Source organism: Filicampus tigris, chromosome 9, assembly GCF_054856515.1.
Source record: "Filicampus tigris isolate MCC_2025a chromosome 9, RoL_Ftig_1.0, whole genome shotgun sequence".
Lineage (NCBI taxonomy): Eukaryota > Metazoa > Chordata > Actinopteri > Syngnathiformes > Syngnathidae > Filicampus > Filicampus tigris.
The window spans coordinates 21,375,371-21,396,432 of record NC_141225.1 but is presented as its reverse complement, the minus strand read 5'-3'; the positions used below and the strand labels follow the sequence as shown (position 1 = coordinate 21,396,432).

Below are 21,062 nucleotides of genomic sequence, written 5' to 3'. Positions count from 1 at the left end.
TGCACCACTGCTAGTGTCAGTTTGTCTCCGCAGCTCTATCTCGCAGCTACCTCGGGCCCTGGGGTGCTCTTATCTCTCAAACAAACAGCTCCTATTCAGCAGCCCCCCATCTATCTAGCTGACATGTGCTTCCATGTTTGTTTTCTCTCGCCCGGTACGAGGCCGATGATATTGAGCTGTGTCGACAGAGCTCCTCCATTCATGCCGGATGAATCAATCACTTGTGCATGCTTAGTGCCGACACGCTTCTCCACTTCAGTCTGTCTTTAGGAAGTGGAGGGAGCTTTTCTTGCATCTGAATTATTAGCTACTTGAAGGTTTCTCTGAAAAAATAGTCCAATTAGATTTACAATTTTTTTTTTTGGGGGGGGGGGGGCACTCTCTTTCCAGTTAACATCCATTCAACAAATTCAAATTCATATAAAATCACTCCAGGGTTTGAATCATTTCGATTCAGATACGGAATATACAGTAAATGGAGAGTGTTCTTTTATAAACAAAACTTTACTATTGTGTAACACTGAATACTCTGTAGACTATGTGAACTCATCCAAAGATTGTTGTACAGTGTTTTTCGGCAACCTGCAGTCACTAGATAAAAGTGAAATATTGTATAGTTAGGGGGTCACTTCAATTTCATTCTGGCTACTTATTCTCATAATGTTATCATAAAAAACAAAGTGCAAAAGATGAATGTGTATTTGAATAAACATTTATTATAAGTCAGGGATGGGCAGCAATGGGAAAATAACACACGGCAGGAAAAGCATTTGCTCATACTACTGTCTGATGAAAAAAGCTATCATTTAAAAGCCAATCCCGTTTAATTAAATGACTTACATGGAAGTTACATTTCAAAATAATCTCCACTTGGCACATCACGAGATAAAGTCCAGCGTATGAGGATCTTCCTGTTTTGGAATGATGAGCAGGGGGTTTCTGCGAGGGCTCAACTCTAATAAAGTCCCACTGCTGCTCCCTCCTGATGATGATGCGGTGCTCTGCTGCGAACACTTTCTTTCCGTTTCAGGACTGCCGCGCAATTCATCGGAGATTCTTAGCTCCCCAAGCTCCTGGATGAGCGGTCTGGCGCCTTCTGGGGCTTGGGGGAGGATGTGGATGTTGCTCTCCGCTGACAGCAGTGTGGCTGCTCGCTCCTGTGGGATGGAAGCACAGACGACGGAGGTGTGTTGGTGCTTAAGAGGGCTGTCCTTAGATGACTCTCCTCCCCCTCCTCTACGGGAGTCAGCGCGAGCTCGCCCTTCGGCTTCCGACTCGTCGTCTTCCTCCGAAGTGCTGCTGTCACTAGAATGGTTGCTGCTATGATGCACTGAAGCGCTCTTGGAAGCGCCGTCTTCCTCCTCAACAACCATTGTGGCAGCCTCTTCTAGTTCCTCAATGTCCAAATCCAAATCTTTTTTCTGCAGGGAGACTTTTTGCAGCGCAGCGGGCAAGGTCGACAACTTCTTCGATCTACAAGATTAGATAAACATACTTAATTACTCAGTTCAGCGCACCCAAATGTCTGAGACGGGTCCTCCAGTGCAACAACAAGCATATCGTCACACTCCTGTGAAAAACATGTAGGTCCAATTTTGTCATTTAAAAGACAAAAAAAAAAAAATCACGTTAATGGGATGTCTGTAATGCAGAAATACCATTAATATTAAAAAAATGGATGTATGTTTTTTTCAAAGGACAGCGACGATATACTATACGTCGACTGTGCAATCCAATCACTGCATCGTTGGCAATCAATCTCTTTTCACTGCTAAATTCCCCACAGTGGGATCAATAAGAGCTCCCGCATCCTTCTGCGCATCCGCCATTATGCTCGAAAAAATTCCGCAGCATCATCCCAGGGGTTCCGACACTTCCAAGTGTATATTCTGATGCATTTCATTGGCTAAGAGACCGAGAATTGGATTAGAAAAGGAAAATAACATAAACGCTTTTCCGGCTTTAAGGGTAGAAAGACGCAACAGCGCTCCCGGCTTTAGTGGCAGAAATGCGGTTAAGCGCTCCCGGCCTCAATGGGTTAATTAATGGGCCCCTCCTCTTGTTTGATATGTGGGATAAATTAATCAAGTTCCATTTTTCTGGCACATTCTGTTTGAGTCAACACGCAACTTTTGGAATCTTAGTATAAATCAGGCTCCTGGAAGGAATACATTGAGATTCAGCAAACCTCTCCTCCTCCAACTATAAATAAACGTATTGACAAAACTCGAGAGAGAATAGTTAAACGGCGTGGATCGACAATAGGAACGCACCCGTCTTGCAGCTGCAGTTTTATAGTTTTAACACACAGACTCCAGTGAAGGGTGAGCGAAAGTGTTTTATTGCTGTTGAAAATCCAAGCAGGCTCCTATTGTGCATAACGATGCTCCTGCCGGTACACAATTCATGCTGGGAATGCCTGCCGTGCTGTCTCAGTACCCCCAAAAAACCTTTCGCAATGCATTTTGGGCGATGCGTGCTGCCCCCTTTGCCATGGTGATTACGGGCTGACCTCTGCGGGTCACTGAGATTCAGACTGTGTCCATTCAGGTTGGAGGAACGGATTTGAGCTCTGTTGGTGTGTGTTGGGAGTAACTCCTTTGCTGTCATTCGCATTTTCACACTCAGCTCCTGTTACCCATTCCAGTCCAATCGACCTACTGCTGTGCCCCACAACTGTTCCTCTTTTCTGTGCAGCCCTAATAGGCTATGTATTTTTTTAGGCAACTTAGGCTGTGTATTCATTAGCAGCCCAGTAGCGACAATGTAAGGAGATCTCATAGGTGAGCTGGTTCACATTCAGTACAGACAGAAAAAAAAAAATCCAAATATTTTCCTGCTTTAGCACATTGCATTGAAATATTGGTACTATGACACCGTTGTCTTCGTTATCTTTCCAAAGGTCTTTTTTGCCACCAATCAGTAATATATGGCTTAGTTTTGGCACTCTGTATTTTTTGTGTTAACGTCCTGCGCCAGGTCACTTTTTGACACCCTGCCTCAGCAGGAATGCACCTAAAAGTTGAAACCAGACACACTTCAGTCTGTTCATTGGTTGACGTGAATAATTTCTGTTATTAGGGCAATAGAATGGGAATAAAATGGGCCTTTTCTAGAACAAAGGTTGTCTTGTAATAAAAAGCTACATGCCATGAAGAAAAACAAACTGGATGTCTTTCATTGCTGCCCTGCGTTTAGTGTGACGTGTTCTGATTTGTTCAACTGATTGGTGGGCCACACTCAGATTATCCAGCCTGTAAGGGGAGTCAACCCCAAAAAATGCTTTACGATAATATGTCTATGTGCCTCCACTAGTCGAAACTTTGTGGAAGATGAGTTAAGAAGCAAAATCCACCCGTTTTTATCCATTTTTATTTTCACTTGCTGTCGACTGAAAATGACAGTCACAGTTGTGCAAGGCTCAGGTAACAACCAATCACAGCTCAGCTGTTTTCTGAAGCTGAGCCGTGAACGTGCACATAACACCGCTTCCAAAGTTAGTTGTATGCATGCGCCCTAATGAAATCAAGCTAGGGTGCCTTGTTTGCCAAGTTGCAAAATTCTACCCACTGTCGAACGTAAAATATAGTTTCAGTTGGTTTTCGTCTTTTTAAAAGCATTTTCATTTCTACTTTATTTTGTTAACAAAAATGTTCTTTTCAATTTTAGTTTTAGTTACTTCGTTAGTTTTCGTTAACTAAAATAACCTTGATCAGGATTGACTTTGCCCCGAAAACTAAAACCTCAAAAGAGACTTAGACTGGGCATGACTAATGGTCGATTCTACGTTTTCACTGCAGTTCTGAATTGAGACCTAGACCAAAGTAAAAAAAAAAAAAAAAAACACTTGCACCATCAACTGTAAATCCAGCCTTTGAAATGATCCTGATAAAACACGGGCAGTAAGTGAGATTTGAAGCCCGAGGTGTTGACACCTCAGCGGGAACATTATGTATGATCATAGCAAAAAATGATCCGGCGTGGCAACAAAATCACCGCTGAGGTAAATTCATCCAGACAATTTTGGACCCTATAAAGACTAGAGAAACCGATTTCCAAGTCCAACTGAACTTATTACTGATAGAAAAAGACCTGGAGAATAACCACACATGATGAAGATAGACTTCACTGATGATTTGTGCACCAAGTCTGAATGGGGCTCCTCTGGAGTATCCAACAGTGCGACTGAGGCGGGAGAGGCTCCTGCAGAACAGCCACTTCAAAGACTGCCCTGTATTCTCTTCCCCCCGTGGGAAGTCATTATTGAGTTAGCATTGGAGAGGCAAGCTTGTTTTCCCTCCCCTCCTTTGCTCTGTGGTGGGAGAAGCTTGGCCTGTGGTGAATACAAAGGCTCTGTCCAGGAGGGGGAGGGATAACGTTGTACACAAACCGGTCATTACTACACTGCTGTAGTGGCTGGCCTTCATTAAACTGAGAAGGGCTGGCGCTTTCTAGGTTGGAAAACTTTCGCTAAGACAAAGACGCCTCCATCTGCCAAAGTGTTTCAATGAAAATGGGAAGAGAGGGTGTGTGCGAGGCAGGGAGAGAGAGAGAGAGAGAGAAAGTTCAGTGTCTGTGTATTCGAGTTCAATTACAATCCGGCGTCGCTTTCATGGTCTTTGTGCGAAAGACAACCTTATTCGGCATGTCTGCCTGCGCTCTTCAAAACATTTCAGATAAAGTGCGTCTTCAGACGTATCGATTAGAGATGCATCGAAAGGAAGATGCTCGGCCAAAAAGCAAACAACCGAAAGAGATTATAAACATAAAAGTCGAAATGCGAGCTCTCCGGCTTCTTCCGAGCGATGCGCACACTTTCATGGAGAGGGATGCTCACGTAACACCTATCAAAGCTTCTCAGGAAAGATTCCTGATATTTTGTCCGGGACATTTACATCTCAGCCAAACAACCAACGCACACCGGCAGAAAGACTCCAAACCATAAGTGATGTCATACGAGCACCCGTTTTCCAGAGCGGGAGCTTTTACAATGCATCTTTCACTCCCTGGCAAATGAAACAAAGCAAACAACGCGGCGATATGACTCACCGCTATGACTGAATGCTGAAACGGAAGCCCATTGGAGTTCCAGATGTGAGAAACGTGATCAGCAAGCCTGTTGTCTGGCTTCTAACTACCATAGAAATAGTTACAGTAAAGACATAATTTGGAAGTAAATGATAAATGACCACTAACACTGTTCAAATATGACCGTAACATGGATTACAAGTGTAAATGCAGGGTGTAATTGTGCAAAATGTCAAAGTGTGACTAAAAACGGTCTGCTCAACACAAAACGCTGGATTGGCACCACGCAGGGAAGAAATCTGCGCTACTTGTCCGTGTTAGCTGGGAGATCCCGCGTCTTTGTTCTAACCCGCTGGGCTTCTCGGATCTCCTCCAGTGCCGAGGCAAACATGAGCTCAAGAAGCTGCGTTATTCATTTATAGTGTTGACAAAAGCCCTCTGGTCGCTCCTACAACTCACCTCATCCCTTCTGAATCCAAACAGAAAAACAAATACCGTCTACGATCTGTCTGCACTTGCCAATGTATTAAGCAGACACTGACCCCAATGCTTGATTTGACAGATTTCCCCACTTTGGGGGACTTCTTTATTCCTCTATATAAATAAATCAGAGGAAATAGAGGTGGAAGAAACAAGCAGTGGTTCGCCATACTTCTGGAAAAGGTTCTTTGTTGTTTCCATACGGACTGCACATAGATTTTGTTTTGTGGAATTCACACTTTGGGTCGCTATATTCTGCTGTTATGGTGTGAAACCTTTTTTCAGCCACTTCCAGACAATCTTCCAGTCTGGGGACCTATGCATAATTTCTCTGTTTATACATGTCCCATCACATAAAAAACAAGACAGAAGAAAAACAGACCACATTCTGGCTTCCCCAAAAAGACACCATTAGGAACCATTCATTTGAACTCATAACCTTCATCTGACTGATTGATTTGTCTGCTACAGAGGAATAGACCCAATAAATACGATTGTGTGGAATCATTATTGGAAAAAAAGAAGAGGAGAGGCGAGGAACAAAGTCAGCCGACTCTTCAAAACTTTGTTGAAAAATTTGTATAACCATCAGGAACTTCGCGACTTTCACAAGGTTTTTCGATAATATGAGCAGTGATTTGTTTAAGAGAGCGCTTTTGATGCAGTGCACAAGGTTGACGCTTTGTTTTGACTTTGTGCGCACGAGTGTGCGAGAGTAAAAGGGAGTGCCTGCCCTTTGGCTTAAATCACGGTGAAGCCTTTATGAGGTTGTAAATCTGAGACTGATGTCGCTGCAGTCAGGGGGGCTTTATGAGAAGAAATGCATGTGGGACGACAAGAAGATTAAATAAATCAAGCCCCCCCAGGCCTACAAACAACCATTAATCGCCGTGTCCCATCATTTGAGACTGATGGCGTCTTCCGCGAGGTCTGACAACATGCAGGCATGGCACCTAGGGTACAAGATTACATCTCATCTTTCCGCTCAGCTCCCAAAGATGACTTACTTACATGACAAATCCTACATGGGGGAATACCTCGCAGAGAAGCAAGCAAACAATGCCGTCAAGTTGCACAAAAGCGCCGCGGCGACAAACGGCATATTATGGATAGATTATGGAGCGAAGGCTGAGCTGAAGTGCTCGTTGGAACTGTTAGAAAGCTCCCATCTTACACAGGCCACGCTTAAATGTGCTGCTTTGCATTGGGACTATATGTTCCTTTTTATTATTGTGACAAATGGAAGTTGTGATGCGAGCACATTGGATGGGAGGCTTCTCTCTGAATGTTCTGCACTCCTCTTTTGAGGTCCGTGTCGTATCGAGTAGATTGATGGTGCACTGCTATCGTACAGGCTTATCTTCCCATAGATGACATCGTATATTGTTGTTCTTTTTGTGCAATTAATCGAAATGCAATTACAATTACGATAATTACACTCTATGATAACAAAATTGGCATAATCGTAAAAAAAAAACGATTATTAATATCCATTTATATCCAATGCACTGTTTGTTTACACAAGGAAAGCATACTTGAATTATATATTTGCACCTTTTTTTTATTTTGTAAAAACTGATTTTATACAATTTGTTTGGTCCAAAATGAACTCACATAATTTTAGTGTCAAAGAAAGATATTTGCCTTTATTTTTACGTTTGAACATTTTCTTGTTTTGTACATAAAAAAATAAATGAGCGGTTGAATAATGGTGATTTCAATTATTACCAAAGTAGCCAGTCGCCATAAAGAATTTCTTGCAGAGTTCAACGCACAAGAAAAGATCTGTGTCAAGAAATGGGAGACAGAAAACATCACTTGAAGGAAATGAAAAGAACAAAAATGAATCCAATCACGTCCATGCAATGTGCTTATCTGTTTGATGACCAGTGCTGACTGTAGTAAGACTCTACATGTACAGTCAAACTGACATTATCGTTATTAGTTTAAATATAAACAAGCAGGGAAGAGTGAATGAAAAGCACGGAGGTGAATTGTTTCTCCGGCGCCCTCAAGCTCAGAGACAGATAACTTTTTTTTTTTTTAAGTGAGCAGCCAGTGGGAAAAAAGTTGAGCTCTATCTTTTCTGTGCTCGTCGATCTTGGTCATGAAAGATATGCCACCGCCGATCAACTGAGGCTTCTAGAATCAACCTCGGCTATCTAAAAGCAGAATTCAAGATTTCTCTTAAAAAAAAATGTCAAATGAAAATGTGAGGAATGGGGGGGAAGCTCTAAATCCCTACAGACCTTTTATAGTGCCTGCATCTGGGCACTGAGCCTAAAACACCAGGCACACATTTTTCAACTGGGCTTTTTCCAGAGAAGCACACCAATTGGCTGAACTCGGGCCAAAAGTAAAACAGAGCTCATTACGGAGTAATGCGCTCAAAGATTCATCTATGCAATGCGTATAAAATTGTGAAATGTGCATCAGGCGGCAGAGAGAGGTATGGAATCCTTATCATTTAGAAAGAAAGTGTTGATGTTGCTTTTTTTTGCCTATTAGCTCCAACGGAAAGACATGAGACGATTCGGCACACAGACACAAGCCAAAATATTGCAGTTCTTTGGATGTCAATTACACACAGATTTTCATTATTCTCAGGCTGGTTTGGGCCCATATGTGACATGCGCCATGTTTACATAGCAGGGTTAAATATTCCAAAATTGCCAAAATTGACTCCTTTTTGTGTATTTGATTTGATCTTTTACTTCTTACTGAATTGATATTGGAGCATTTCAGTTGATATCAAATCAACTCACACCTGAAGAATCAAGATCGAATTAAATCATAACCTTAAAAAAAAAAAAAATCTACATCAACTCAAATTGTGAGGTTCTTAAATCATTCACTGCCACACATTTTCAGACCTTGTTTTCCGCTAACGTTTGAAAAAAATTGATAAAACATGTTCCTGGGATTGAATGGCTGGACTGTGAAAAGACAAGTAAATTCGGCAATGGCAGTGAATGAGTTAATGGATGCCCAGGCGTAATTATGACATAATGCCCTATGTCAGGGGTGCCCAAGAGAGATTCTTGGACACTCTGTGATACCAAAATGCACAAGTGGAGAAAATGAATTGAGCCTCTGAAATATCCATACTCTCTGCTTTTATTTCGACTATTTCCTGCCTTTGTATTCTTATAGCTACAGCGGCAGGGGCAAACCGTTTCTTCCTTGACAATCCTCCCATGTTGTTTGTGGTTCAATTTTTAAAAACCTGCATGTGGAGCCTCACATCATTCCCACGCTTCCCGATAAGAACACCGGGGGATCACATTTTTTTCCATTGCACCCAATTTGGATTATTATACACAAGGGTCGAGGAGTCGCCGACTCTGTTTTTTAGGCAGTGGTCCAGTTCACCTTCGGCTGCGTCGCTTATTGTGCGGTGGGCTGAAGACTCACTGATGGTACTTTTGACACATGAGACAACCAAGACTGCATTTCAGGCTGTCTTGGTAATTCAATTGGCTCTGCTCTGACAAATGACACCGCTAATCCTCTCCTCAAGAGTGTTAACGCATCACGCGGACCGAGTGGCACTTCCCCTGGCTATGAAAGTAATTATTCGAAAGATGAAGGTCGCAAAGGTGTGCGTTCTCTTCTCAAAGGTGTGCGTCTGTGCATGCGTATGTTTTGACGGAGGGTCTGTGAACTTACTTGATCTTCTGGATCCAGATACAGTAGTCGGTAATGTACAGATCGTTGAGTATGTAGGCTGGGTCATTCTGTCTGAACATTTTGTGAATATCAAGCAGGCATTTGAGGATGCAGGCTCTCCCTAGACGCGGGAACATAACACAGCATGCAAATGAAAACATTTGTATTCGTTGCAACGCGCTCCAGCTGCTGACAGACACGAGACACATCTACAGGCTTGTAGCCTGTGTTGTATACATCAAAGACAAGGGTACAACATCAGAGCAAAATCCCATTAAGACAAGTGAGTAATTTAATCCAGACCGTTTGAGATGGGTTTCTGGTTAAGAATTTGATTATCCGGAGGAGGGGGAGGGGAGAAGAGATCCAAGGAAAGACGAAAAAAAGCAGCGATTGTTCTATTTTTGGCATTCAATCTGTCAGTTTAATTGCACCTGGGTGAAAAAAATGTGTTTGAGTTCAAATAACGAAAATAGCGCCAGTTGTTTGAAGAACTCATATATTGTGAAACAATCGACTTTGTACCGTGTTACATTTTGCAAATGTCTCAACAAACTGAGTTACTGGCAATTAACATTTGCATCAGGGACTGAAACCGTTTTCCCAGAAGTAGGTCAATTCTCTAGAAAGATTTAGATACAGAAGGACACAAGCATGCTGATTTGTTTTTTTTCATGGAAAAGTTATATTTCTAAAATCATCCTGGTGGGATGCCATAGTTCAGGATCCATGTCATCACTCGATTTGTCTTTAAACCTAAAAACGCAAATAGCGAGCATTTTCACCCCCCTCCACCCTCAAATGTCCCATATGCAAGGATACTCAGGCCACTATTTATGATTCTAACAGATTCTTTGCTTCAATTCATAAGTGAAACTGCCAAAGCACGTTTCCCTTCAATCACGCACATAAATAGCCTCTTGAGCCTCCTACTGAGGGAACGTGAAAATGCCATTCTCCGCTTCTGCAAAGCCAGGCGGCATTGTCCAAGACATTCCGAGCCAATCAAAATAAACGGTACACTCGCAGTGAGGAAAACCTTAAACAAACATTTGGTTCTCGTTTAAGCATGGGATCACATGCAGGCAACTCTGCCCTCAATGTCAGGACTTGGATAGTGTGAAGCAAAAACACACGCTTGCCTCCAAGATTCCATTTCCTTTTTCATAAGGAAACTTGTTTATTGACGTTTAGAGGAGTTATTGCTCCAAGGAGTAGGTTAATGGCACATTCAAAAATAAATACTAAATAGGGAAGAAGATTCAATATTATACATATAACACATATTTCAGGTGTGGTACAGTAGATCTTTTGAACTCATATGTATGTCGCCATGTTCGACCTCGTCCATATTGCCACCCCGGAGGTTTCAGACAGAACAGCAATTTCCATATTGAATGTGCACAACCCGCTTTGAGGGTGCTAACAAGGTAAGGTGAGCGGGAAAGTGAGACCAGCTGCCTTTTCTCTGGCTCTCCTGATCAACTTCCATTCGGATGTAATGAGGCGCAGAAATGTTAATCTGGGGTTTAAAAGGTCTTTAATTTGCTGTCATTTACAAGCTTTACTATCATCACGGACCAGATAATCTTAGCCAGCGTATGTTTACACGGATGTCTTATCTGACCGTGGAGGCTTTTGATTTAAAGATTAAGCTGGTCTTTGATATACTGTATTAAAACCAACAAGCCGTCATTGACTAATCCACGTTTTTTTGTCCTCCCTCTACAACGAGGTAGAAGCGACACTGGCCTACTAAGCAGAAGAGGAATACAAAGCTTCATGTACACTACACCGAGGGATTACAGTGAAATTTAGTACAATTGTTTTGACTTTCTCCGACTTGCCTGTGGTCCAACGATTGGTCAACGGGTATGAAAATGCTGTACTTGCTAAACGGACATCCTAGCATGTTCATTTCCCTATTGTGACATCAATTATGAATTCGAATAGATTATCTTTATGCACAATGGAAACATTGCTTCACATTCAAAGCCATTCCAGTATAATTTCCTTAAAATCTTTTCGCTTTTTCACTCCCCCAAAACAAACAACCAAATGGTGGCCAATTAACACCAATTAGGCACAATGATGTTTTCACAGCAAAGTGAAAGTGAAGAGGGTGAAGGCCTGGCGCCGCGTTGGCAAGAGGGACTAACCTGAGCGTAATACTGCAGCTGCGTCAGAAACAGCGGCAGACACCAAGGAGAAGTGTCGGTGGAGTGGATAGCATAAAACCCTTCTTCCAAATGACACCAGGACCTCCTGCAACGAGCTGTATGTCTGGGGGACAGAGGACATGACACTCACAAAAGATCGCCAGCACTAAATCACATCAAGATGCAAATGGCAGTAAACACTGGTTCAGCCAGACATTTTGTCTGCGGGGCCTTTCTCACTTTTACACAGGCTCCTATTGGTGTTCATCACAGTCAGTGGTGTGCTAATTACTTTTAACAATCCCCTCCATTTATTGAGCTGACAAAATAGGCGCTTCAAACTCCCACTGCTGCTCCACTAGCCTCTTAATTGCTGCTTGTCTTTAAACACTGCATCCACACTCGGATTGCGCCGGTAATGGCAGCAGCGCCAGGAGATTTTATCTCTTGTATTATTCTCCTTCATTGAGGCCTATTAAGGATGCACTGTGAGCCGGGACATGAGTGTCATCAGAGATCATTCTCTCCCTCTGGCTTGTTTAGCACGAGTGTAAATAAGGTCGGCTGCTGCAGGCATCAAACTCAGTCACACCAGCAGTCTAGTGAGGACAAGTACCGCGCATTTGGAGAGGGGGCGGCACTGCGAGATAAGGGCAGGATCACCCTTTAATGATCTCCAGAGGAGGGAAAGAATGAAAGACAAAAAGAAATGGAAGAACGTGGCCTGGTGTAGGCACAGAAGAATGTGAATGACCGAGGAGCCGATGGGAGGCTGTTGTTTGGTGTCAACACAGAGGAAGAGCGAGTGCCCCTCGCTGTGGTCAGTGAATGGAAAAAATTATGTAATGTGTAGCCTTTTTGCTTTCATGAAAAAACAATCGATTCATAGTTAAATATTTGAAGGGGATTAGGTCATTTCTAGAGAATAACACACACCCGTGTATTATATGCTCCGCGGTGGTGGTGAGTCAACATAACGCTCACATCTCAGTATGTGACGTATGTACTGTATGTGGGGAGTGCATGAACACCATTTGGAAGCACGATCCCTCCAAGCGGGATGTCCGGAAGTGTTTGTGCGTGGATGGGAATATTTAGCCGGCTAATGAGCATTACCTTAATCTGCCAAACAGTCAGTCAATAAAACCCAGCGAGGTAGTGTATCAACATGTCGTTACTTTGCTGTTGGCCTCGAATGCCGTCACAGCAATAAAATGAAGGGAGTTCGGAAACTAAAATTGACTTAGCAAAATAATTGTTTATAGCAGCCTTTCAATGGACTGGTCATCAGTCAACAGCAGAATATTCTCCCCCAGAAATTGCAATTCACATTTGAAATGGTATGTGAACTCTGAGAAATCCCATTGCCGAGGCAAAATCACAAAACTATAAATTACGAATTACAATTACAAATACAAAATCATCTACAGAAACATCTATTTGGAATATTAGAAAAGTTAACAACTTTTTGGTTGAACAATTAGTACACCGTGAATGTCTCAGCAATCATAAAAAAAAAAACTGTAATCTTAAGGCATAAAAAAATAATGTCATTGGTATTTTGGGGCAAAACCTACCTCCAGCCAACACAGTGTCCCACTGAGTTTTCTGATTGTCCATGGTGACTCCACCTGCATAATAGGAGAGGAAATAATAACTAGAGCTGCGAGCCCTTGCAAGCCTAGCCACGTTGGGATACTGCCACTTTGGAATTGGAATTTTTGGAAAATGAAGTACATCAGATTAAAAAGTAGTTTGATGAAAAATATGGCCTCTATAAAAGGCCAAAAGTTAGACAAAATGTGAAAGGAAATTAAAATTGCCCGACTTCCTGTTGAATTTAGAGTAGGGTTCCAGAGACGTTTTTGTAGGTCTATGGCTGTAAAAAATGACTCCAACTTTTGGTTGATACAGTATTGGTGAAACATTCAACCGGGGCTGTTTGGCTTCCGTGTGTTTCATGTGTATATTTTTGGGGTTCAGTCTTACAATCTGCCAATTGTCTTCTGCAGTGGAAAAACACCTTGCTCACCTGTGCACTCAACCTCAAAGGAGTGACAAAAAGAAGCCTTGACTCAGCGCTCAGATACGCTGGTAATCTCTGAAGGCCGTGAATGAAATGGAAAAGGAGTCTTAAGGATTTGAGGAAAGAACACTTTGTCATCCAAGGCTAAGTGCTTCTCAGGAAGAATTGCCTCTTCACACATAAACACAGTCACTTACATTGTGCTCTCCCTCTGTAGACCGCACTTCATAGCAGTAAGCCAGAATAATGTCCACCAGGCTGAGCCACACTTGGTAACGTGAAGTCTTGTCGAGCAGGTACGATTGGTTGTTGAATTTTCTCAACTGCTCTTTCTCCTCGTTGCTGAACAGTATAACTGCATGGGAACAAGACGGACCTGGCATTAAAAGAGTTAATCAAATAAAATAAGGACAGTGTGGCTACTAACATCTGCCTTTAGGAGTCCTCTTTATTGTGTGTAAATAATCAATGAAGTAGGGAAAAAAATATTTGGAAAAGGATCCTGTGATGGTTGCTGTTTTTGTCCCGAATTTTCCTCTTCCAACCAAAGACGTCGGAAGGCCGAGTCGGGCCGACAACCTTAAATATTAATATCTCCACCTGAATAAAAAACGCTACCTAAAAGTTGCTCACATTAACTAAATGCCCTCTGCCTCTAAACCTTCCACTGCAAGCCTGTTAGAAAAAACAAAAAGCTCAATTCATGTCAAAATATTTCTCAGTAAACCAACCAGTCACCTTTAATATGGCGGTATACGCAGTAAACATAATCACAGACAGCAGAACCTGGACCATGATCTCTTTGAAAGAATAAAAAGAACGGATTTAGCTTATATTTTACGTTATATGACGTTTTCATTTGTAAATGTATTTGTGCGGACTGCATGGCCTCGTGTGTATTAGCAAGATGTTGTAGTCATAGGCTCTATGTATCAAAATTAACAAAACTCCCCAAGACAACCGAAAATATGCATTTCCTATACGTGTGCATTACACGCACACATAGCACTTCATCTCTGGCTGCAGTGGGAACTCAGCTCTGCTGGGAAGGAGATTCCTGCTGCATTACGTTAGCTCCCTGCAGATGCTACCTGACTCCATCCTCAGTGTGTCTGGCACTGAAAACATAGACCTACATTACTTCACGAGGAATCACATCTGTTTGCACTCTTCTTTAGGCACTTGACACATGGAGGGGAGGGGTGTAAATAAAATAAAACATTGCAAGCAGTACCTTTGTCACAAAGCCATCAAAGTAAAATGAGGATTCTGCAAAACGAGAACGTAGGTACAGTGTTCTTTTCGGCGTTAACACGGCACAAGCAAAACAATAAACAAAATAAAATATCATGGAAAACTCTTCATTTCTTCATAAGGAATCAAACTTACAAATTCAGCAGAGGATCAAATAATATCCCCCCACTTTGCAATTGTGGACACAAAAAGTCTACACACCCCAGTTTAAATGACAGGTTTTTGTTCAAATTAAACCAAGATAAATATTTTTTTTTTAACTTTTTCTCTCACCTGTACAATTCAATTGAATGGTTCTCTTTTCAAGGGGGTATGTGAAAATATTCAAATTTAAAATTAAAAAGAAATTTTAATTTTAAAAGGACACTACTTATTGATTAAGATTATATTTAGAGTACTTGCATTCTTGAACAGAAAAATATAACTTCTCAGAGAAGCCAAGTGAGTCACCTCAATTTTGGGCGTAAAAAGGTGAATTCATTGTTATTTATTCTTTTATTGCAAACATTAGGAGTTTAATAATATAAATTTGTAACAATTATTAGAGCAAACAACGGAAAGACGAGCAGTTGGGATAGATTTACTCTCCTAATTGCCATCATGCACGGTTATTTGTCTCTGATATGGAGCACATTAATTCTAATCGGCATTAACTCGCAGCATATAAGGCCTTTAGCTAACGGGAAATTAATTTTCCAACTAATTCCTCCAGTTGGAGAGGCAGTCTGTCCCTTCAGCGCTCACCACAGGTCCAGATGGGCTAATAGCATCGGGTAAATATTAAGGATGCACTCAAATTCCAACCGCGGAAAAATTTTAAAATTGCGAAGGTTAACATAATCCGGACAATTGACAATTTCTTAAATATTAAGAAATGAGCGTCAAATTGGCTTTGGACAGCCAGATCCGGCTAATGTAAATGCAAACACAGTGCCCATGTCAAGTCTACAACTGTGCGCACTTTAAATCTTAACTTTAGATTGTGCAGTGGTTGCCCTAAATGTGGTCAAAGGCCATAGTTTTGCTCGTGACATCAAAATCTAGCCATAACAAGCTTCAGTAGGTAGTGAGAGGCCAAGCTGTCGGGTCCATTTAGTTTGCAGCGGCGTATGAATACGGGCCTCCAGTGGACAGCTGGGGCTTGTCAGTGTGATGGCCCTGACACCAGAGAACACAAAAGGTCCACTTTCTACTTCATTAACACTTGTGTCCGCACCCATCTGTCAGGTGACATATATCAGCCATAGCATCAGTGAAAGCGGGCTAAAAAGGGAATATATATATATATATATATATATATATATATATATATATATATATATATATATATATATATATATATATATTGTATTTTTTTATGGGGGCGTTTGCTAGTGAAAAGTTTAGTCAGAATTGCCAACGGGCGCCCCAAAATGGCCACTGTGATGGACAAAAACGGGTGGATTTTCCAACAAACAAACGCAATTTTAATCAGAATGCTATGTTTGGACTAGTGGGCCTGCGGAACACAGATTCTTGTAAAGAAAATGTTTGACTTGACTGAATGGTTGACTTCCCCTTTAATGCTCTCAAAATCTGCTGACAAACTTTTAAATTCAGACTTTGGTCATTCTTGAGCCTCTGGGTATTCAAACTGTCAATCACGCCGTTAAATTTAATCTGGCTCATGTACTGTATTTTCACCCTGTCTACCCAATTGGGACACTGTCTGAAAATGCAGAATGAGCCTCGTGCTCCTCGTGCTTCACTTGCACTTATATTCCGGTCCCCTGGTCTGGACCACGAAGCATGGTACACATATATGGTCCGGTTTACTTAGCGTTCACGCATTCACATTTTTCGACCAAAAGGCGAGTAGGAAGAAAATAGCACTTTAAAAAGCGCCTCATCCCTCATTCCCATAGTGAAAGGAAGACAAGCTGCTATCAGATATTTAAACAAGGCAAGGTATGGTGCACACCAGACTTCGCATGATAACGTTCAAACTTGATCCAACAAAACGGAATGGCAATCGCACTGGAGTGTGAACCCATTCTGAATACTGTTCCGGGCTAATCTCAACACCGCAGGTGAAGGCTTTTGCCTTGTTGCCCATCTGTGTTCACACTAGTGGAGAAGGTTCCCCCTGACACAGCTAAAAGCGCTACCTCCTGTGATAATGTTATCTGGTTTTAATCTAAATCCTCTCTCAAGCTTGCAGCGGCCATGCACTACATCTAAGCGGTAACTGTGAGCCATGCGCCTCCTTAAACCATGCCGGTATTAGCAGACTGTGAGATGAGCTGGATAGCACAATTAAATGGGCTCTTGGCTCTTGCTGAGGCCTTCACAAGCCATCACGCTTGCGTATGAAGAGCTGAGGAAAGAGATAAAGTGGGGACGCTCCAGCTTTCAAAGAGCTCATATCTGTCTTAGTTAATGAGCGATTGATTTTTAGATGGATGTGAAGTGACAATAAAAGCCACTTTGAACTTTGGAAGCAAGCAGGATACTGAAAATCTATAATCCCTTTTTGGGGTTTGTCACATTACAATGGCAGAGAAGCATTTCTTTAACTACGCCAGAAGGCATCACAGTGAGCCAGGGACGGAGTGAGGTCCAAGTTCAAGCTCTCATAAAAGGCAAGCGTCATAGTACTGAAGTGCCCTGGGGCATTTTAGGCAATGTCGCTTCATAGCCGACAAGATGAGCTTTGACCCTCCTCTTGAGGTGGACCGTAAGAAGACTGATGTGTCCTTTGGGTATTCATATATTGTATGAGAACAATGTTAGCACAGTGTTGAAGAGAACCCCCACCAGTGAAATCCATTTGAGTGTAGTTCAAAAAAGGATGATGTCGGGGGTCATTAATTGGGCTGAAAGACAATTGACAACAATGCAGCCATGCCTTCTTATTTATCTGCTGCTTTATGCCACCTTCTGGAAGCCTTCAGACACGACTTTCTTTCATCTGTGGAACGTCAAACGTCATGTTGGGCTGAACATTTTGCAAAAAATAACCCAAATATGATTTTGCCAAAATATTGTGATTTCATTTGTAAGGAATAACATGACAATTTCCGCCACCAGCATGCAAGAGATACTTAAGAAAACACAGTCACTGAACATCGAGCTATTTTTAGATGTGTGTGTGTGCAGCTGGCATACACTGCAGAACTAAAGATGAGCAAGAAAAAGGTGTCTATGAAATGGGTGCCAATTCATTATTGTCCTTGTCTCATGCATACGCCCACTCAGTTTTTGTGTTGCACTGCGTGAACACTTGTGATGTACACAAACACTAAACCGGGGAGAAGGGATTTACGGCAGTTTCCTCCCTCATGATACTCAAAATGTCTCATGACGGACAACAAAGAAGTCACACATCAGTACTTTCTACACAAGAGGCTATAGTAGAGGCTGGAAGTAAACGAAAATGAACTTGCTGCTGACCAAAACGCAAATGGAATTGACATCATATACAAATCCTATTTTCAAAGATTATATAGTAAATTGGCATAAAAAGGTCATGACAAACATACCAGGCTCTTCTTCCTGCTCAGGTGCAGAAGAAAATGTTGTCCACCAAGATTTGAATTTCAGCAGTCTCTTTATCTCGTCGTCTTCAAACAAATCAGCTCTGCAACAATACCGAATATGTCAGCAAAAAGACGAGACGTGCTGCAATGAAAACAAGTCTGGATGTTTGTTTGCTTTAAACTTACAGGTAATGATCAGGGGAAAAGGACAAAGCCTCCGCATCCAGCCGCGCTTGCCTTCTCTCAGCTATTGTTGCTCCGTCTGGGTTTTTGACATCTATCACGTCACTGAGTTCTTCCTGTCAGAACGTAAGGGCCACCAAAAGAAAAAAATTAAATGGCAGGACTAATTAAAGATCAATATCAGTAATCAAGGTGGTCTTCATTTGCCTTGCCTGTAATCTGGAAAACACTCCAGACCTCTTATTGCCAAAGCCGTATTTCTGCAGGCCACTTAGCTCCTCTGCAGATCTCTCAACATACACTTCCTGCTCAACTTGCCAGTCAAACTCCTCCTCATCTTCATCGCTGGCCACACTTTCACTGGAATCTTTTTAAAAAACAAAACACTGATTGCAAAATGAGTCATATAGCTTTCTATTTTTACTCACGGACGTGTGTTAACGAGTGCCGAGTGCCGATAACGCATCGCTGTGACTTACCTGGACTGATGTCCTCTAACAGAAGCTTTGCTGAGCGGGACCCTCTGGGAGCGAGGAGACTTGTCAGCATCTGGAGGCCTTCAAAGTGCTCTCCAGCTCTTTCTTTAGGGATATGCACAGTGAACAGGCCTGCAGACGCACACGACATAAAGACTTCTATTAGTGGTATGAACACAGTGAATCTGAATCTATCTTTGCGGCTATAGGGAACTGTACAAAACAGTAAGCCATTCTATACAATGAAAGGGAATGACTTCATGTCCGACCCATTGTTACAAAAATAACAGTTGCTCGTTGCAAGTCTGCACAAGGACACTCATTAGAGGAAATGTATTCGCAGATGTTACAGGATTATTTAGACACAGCATGTCAACTAGGGCCATGCTGACAGCCAGCCAGCGTGATGTCAGTGTCAATGAGGCAGATGTCTCCATTAAGAGAACTTCATTATAAATCATATGAAAGTCAAAGGCACACCAAAGTGCCAGGCTTTAATAAATAGACAGAAAACATTTTCTCATTAACACAGTTTATTAAAAACAAGATCCCACAAGACCACCTCCTACTGTCATTAAATATTACAGCTAGAAACTGTGCAGTTCGTAACGGCACATTACAAATGATTTCAGTGGCCTTTTCAATGGGATGAAAAAGCATGATCTTCTTGTTAATTTGGCTTGATTGACTCAAGTGCACTCTAAAAAAGGCCACAGGGAACAATCACTGACTGTGAGTGCAAACATGACTCAGGGTTTTGCACTTGCAAATAGATATTGTAACTGATATTATGATAACTGATATTCAAATTTAAGAAAAACATTGATTGAAAACATTAGAGCTGCCTAATGTCTCTTTACCCTCATCAATTCAATGCTTTTGAATAGATTTTGTACTGAACACTGTTCACAAGGTGAAGGAAAAAAAGTCTGCAAAACCTTGGTTCTGTAAATGTTCCAATAAAACATGGTAGTATTACTCACTAAAACTGAACATTTTCCCCAGATGTGTTATTACAAACCTTTATCAATGTCGAATGTGGCCTTTTCTCTTCCATTTTCAACAACCCTCCCTGGAAGCGCTAACCTAAAAATAAAAATGACAGACATGGTTAACCAGTAATTCTTGTGCAACTGAATATACGCATGGAAAGGTAATGCCATTTTGATTACATTTAAATTACATTACAGCTGTGTTATCCAAACCAGCTTTATATGTTTAAGAAGGCCGATAAACTCACCTTAGAAAATAGGGCTTGGCATAGAATTTAACCTCTGTTCCATCAATGTAGAGGTCAAACTCTGACGTTCTGGTGTAGGGGACACGGGCTGAGAGGATAAGGTACTCAGGATTCTGACTCAAGTCAAACGCAGGCGTTATCATTGTGGATATTTTCGTGACAAGGACCTGTAGGAGGAGTAAAAGACAAGAACGCTTTCAACACTGGCTGGAGACCTGCTGACGATAGTGCGCCCCTGTGTGGTTCACTCTATTAAGCGTTGTGCTTGTTAGATCTTGTCTTCAAAACCTGTCGCCAACAAATACCTTTATGATTGTAGTTATATTTGGTTGTTTGGCTGTAATAACTATAGAATGCAATTACGTATTCACTGACATTCAAGTCGTTTGTCACGCTAATTCGTAAATACAAGTTGAACACACTACGCTCGCATTACAAGACTGAATATTGAACAGATATCAATAGTTTACATGTATACATGCACACCGAATTCTCGGAAACACCCTGAAAACGACTATGAAATTCGCGCTGTGCCCATAAGTTAAAGCAGTTTTATCTATCTGCTTGGCAAACAAGACGTAACAGTTTTTCAATGGAGGTTTTGTTTACCCTGACCACGTTGATGGGAGTGCAAGCAACCTCGCCGAACACGCCACAGATAAAATACGAATAACTAACATTTCTCCATTTTCATTCCGCACAGTCGGAGCAACCCGTTTAATTGGATTGCCGTTAACATACAATACAGTTAAACAGTAAAAACGTGACTGCGTACACTCACCAGAAACAAACCTCACTCACACAGACAGCGCCGATGAAGCAGCCATGTTTTACCGTAATGAACCGTGTACACGGCCACTAAGATATCATAATCACTCGTCGGTTTGTTTTGATTGTATAATTCATTTATGACATTCTTGTATTAGTCTGGGATAGGCTCCAGCTCAAAAGGATGTATTTCTTCCGATGGGTATATTTGAATTATTGGGAGTTGCTATCAAGCGATATTTTTCACACATTTAATGCCAA

At 41.8% G+C, this 21,062-nt stretch overlaps 1 protein-coding gene across 3 annotated transcripts; it reads right to left on the bottom strand.

Moving 5' to 3' along the window:
* Nucleotides 1–706: 706 nt before the first annotated feature.
* On the bottom strand, nucleotides 707–20,902 carry shq1 (SHQ1, H/ACA ribonucleoprotein assembly factor). 3 transcript variants are annotated; one of them, XM_086041782.1, is made up of 12 exons: nucleotides 20,815–20,902; nucleotides 20,034–20,200; nucleotides 19,815–19,879; nucleotides 18,797–18,925; nucleotides 18,530–18,684; nucleotides 18,321–18,433; nucleotides 18,138–18,235; nucleotides 13,560–13,717; nucleotides 12,914–12,967; nucleotides 11,337–11,460; nucleotides 9,178–9,298; nucleotides 707–1,473 (listed from the first exon to the last, which is right to left on the bottom strand). In XM_086041782.1, exons 2-12 carry the CDS (start codon nucleotides 20,174–20,176, stop codon nucleotides 879–881), a joined length of 1,755 nt encoding a protein of 584 aa, XP_085897908.1. In that variant the 5' UTR covers nucleotides 20,177–20,200; nucleotides 20,815–20,902; the 3' UTR covers nucleotides 707–878. The 3 variants fall into 3 exon arrangements, with proteins under 3 accessions (XP_085897908.1, XP_085897910.1, XP_085897911.1); XM_086041784.1 differs by lacking the exon at nucleotides 20,815–20,902 and adding an exon at nucleotides 20,643–20,798; XM_086041785.1 differs by lacking the exon at nucleotides 12,914–12,967.
* Between the last annotated feature and the right edge of the window lie 160 nt (nucleotides 20,903–21,062).